Below are 2,420 nucleotides of genomic sequence, written 5' to 3'. Positions count from 1 at the left end.
TGGGGGGATACAGGGGTGCAGGGGACAGGGCTGGGGGCTGGGAGGGACCCAGGGGCACAGAGGGACACAGGGGATGGGATTTGGGAACATGGGGGGAGCACAGGGACATGGAGGGGCACAGGGGACAGGGTTAGGGGGCTGGGGGGGATCCAGGGGCACGGAGGGGCATAGGGACAGGGTCAGGGAGTGAAGGGGGACACAGAGGGGCGCAGGGGACAGGGTTTGGGGACATGGGGGCACAGGGACATGGAGGGACAGAGGGGACATGGTTAGGGGGCTGGGAGGGACACGGGCACAGGGGACAGGGTTTGGGGACACGGGGGGAGACATGGGAGCACAGATAGACAGGAGGACAGGGTTGGGGGTGAAGGGGGGCCCCAGGGGCTAGGGTTTGGGGACACGGGGAGATGCAAGGACAGGGAGGGGCACAGGGACAGTCGGGGGGGGGGACACAGGGGACAGGCCGCCGTCTGCCCTCGCCCCCCACCCGCTCCCTTGCAGGCGGAGAGCCCGGAGGCGCAGGAGATGTGGCGGGGATTCATCCTGACCATGGTGGAGGTGGGCACGGGGCGCTGGCACCAGGCTGGCCTGGGTGGGTGTGGGTGGGGGGGCCGGGCAGCGCGGTGGCCTGGGCGTCCCCGGGGGGGTCCCCGCGCCGTGCCCAGCGCCCCGTGCCCTCCCGCAGATGCAGGTGCCCGCGGACCTGGCGCTGCTGCCGGGCCACATGGTGCAGCTGGAGGAGGCGCTGCGCGAGGAGCGGGATCGGAGGGCAACGCCGGCCGCCCCCGGCCCCCCGGAGCCGCCGGTGCCCGAGTGAGTGCGGGACGGGGGGGCCGCGGGGGGCCGCTGTCCCCGCCGGGGCTGGTGGCCCGGCCCGGCTCACCCCGCGGTGCCCAGCTGCTTCTACGAGGTGTCGCGCACGGAGGCCGAGCGGCTGCTGGAGCGGAGCGCGGGCAGCGGGAACATGGTGCTGCGTCCTGGCGGGCACGGCCAGGGCGTCTCCGTCACCACGCGCCAGGCGCTGAGCGGGTGAGCGGGGCCCGCCGCCGGGAGGTGGGGGTGGGGGTCTCGTGTGGGGCTGGCACCAGGGTGTGGGTCCCCGTGCAAGGGTCTGGCACCAGCACATGGGTCCCCGTGCGAGGGCCTGGCATCAGGACGTGGGTCCCCATGTGAGAGGTGGCTCCAGGACATGGGTCTCCATGAGAGGGGCTGGCACCAAGACATGTGTCCCCGTGCAAGGGGTGGCTCCAGGACATGGGTCCCCGTGCAAGGGTCTGGCACCAAGACATGGGTCCCCATGTGAGAGGTGGCTCCAGGACATGGGTCCCCATGAGAGGGGCTGGCATCAAGACATGGGTCCCCGTGCAAGGGGTGGCTCCAGGACATGGGTCCCCATGCAAGGGGTGGCTCCAGGACATGGGTCCCCGTGTAAGGGGTGGCTCCAGGGTGCGGGTCTCCATGCGAGGGGTGGCACCAGTGTGCGGGTCCCTGTGCAAGGAGGGGGGGGGTGGCACCAGGGTGCAGGTCCCCGTGCGAGGGGTGGCAGGACCCCACGCTGGCGGGCCCGGCCCACCCGCCGTGCCTGTGCCACCCGCTGACGGAGCCCTGGCGGGCAGCGCTGCGCTGGTGAAGCACTACAAGGTGACCCGTGTGGGGCAGGAATACGTCATCGACGTGGAGACGCCGGTGAGTGATGGGGGGCAGAGACTGGCTGGCCCTGGGGACAGGGACCCCGAGCACCCAGCTGTGCCCCCGAGGCAGGGACTCCTGGGGACAGGGAGCCCCAGAACTGAGACTCCCCAAGGCCCGGGAGCCCCCAGGCCTGGGGTGTCAGGGTTTGGGGCCTCCAGCAGCGGGGACCCCCAAGGGCTGGGACACAAGGGATTGGGACCCCTAAGGACAGCGACCCACAAGGGCTGGGACCCCTGGGGACTTGGAGTCAAGGAATTGGGACCCCCAGGGACTGAGACCCACCCTGCCATGGCCCAGGACCCAAGGGATGGGACCCCCTGGTTACCCCAAAGGACTGGGACCCCCTGGGTCTGGGACCCCCCGGTTACCCCAAGGGACTGGGAGCCCCAGCGAGTGGGACCCACAGGGCTGGGACGGGGGGCAGCGGGGTGCCCCCGGGGGTGCCCGCGTGACGCCGTGTCCCCTCAGCACCGGTGCTCCTCGCTGGCCGAGGTGGTGGCCTACTTCGTGGAGAACAGCAAGGGCAGCCTGCGGCCCCTGGCCAGGGAGTACACGCCGCGGCTCGGTGGGTGCCGGGGGGGCGCGGAGGGGGGCAAAGGGTGTTGGGTGCTGCAGGACGGTGGCTGGGGCCGTTGGGGTCCAGGGAGGGGGGACATAGGGTGTTGCAGGAGGGTGTTGGCAGACTGGGGGCGTTGGAGGGAGTTATGGGGCGCTGAGGGGTCGCAGGT

The 2,420-nt window shown here is 71.7% G+C and overlaps 2 protein-coding genes across 2 annotated transcripts in view; one reads left to right on the top strand and one right to left on the bottom strand.

Annotated features, from left to right (window-relative positions):
- Window positions 1-267, bottom strand: part of MPND (MPN domain containing) — a 7,534-nt gene extending 7,267 nt beyond the window's left edge. The window contains exon 1 of the mRNA XM_026086770.1: window positions 231-267. Coding sequence (XP_025942555.1) covers window positions 231-267 — 37 coding nt within the window. The remainder of the gene's footprint in view (window positions 1-230) is intronic.
- Window positions 268-480: 213 nt separating this feature from the next.
- On the top strand, window positions 481-2,408 carry STAP2 (signal transducing adaptor family member 2). The gene is made up of 6 exons (XM_026086756.1): window positions 481-558; window positions 686-813; window positions 898-1,029; window positions 1,617-1,686; window positions 2,161-2,257; window positions 2,395-2,408. Exons 1-6 carry the CDS (start codon window positions 526-528, stop codon window positions 2,406-2,408), a joined length of 474 nt encoding a protein of 157 aa, XP_025942541.1. The 5' UTR covers window positions 481-525.
- The last annotated feature ends 12 nt before the right edge of the window (window positions 2,409-2,420 follow it).

This window comes from Apteryx rowi, unplaced genomic scaffold, assembly GCF_003343035.1.
Source record: "Apteryx rowi isolate R43461 unplaced genomic scaffold, aptRow1 scaffold_1199, whole genome shotgun sequence".
NCBI classification, from domain to species: domain Eukaryota; kingdom Metazoa; phylum Chordata; class Aves; order Apterygiformes; family Apterygidae; genus Apteryx; species Apteryx rowi.
This window is presented reverse-complemented; position numbering and strand designations above follow the sequence as displayed.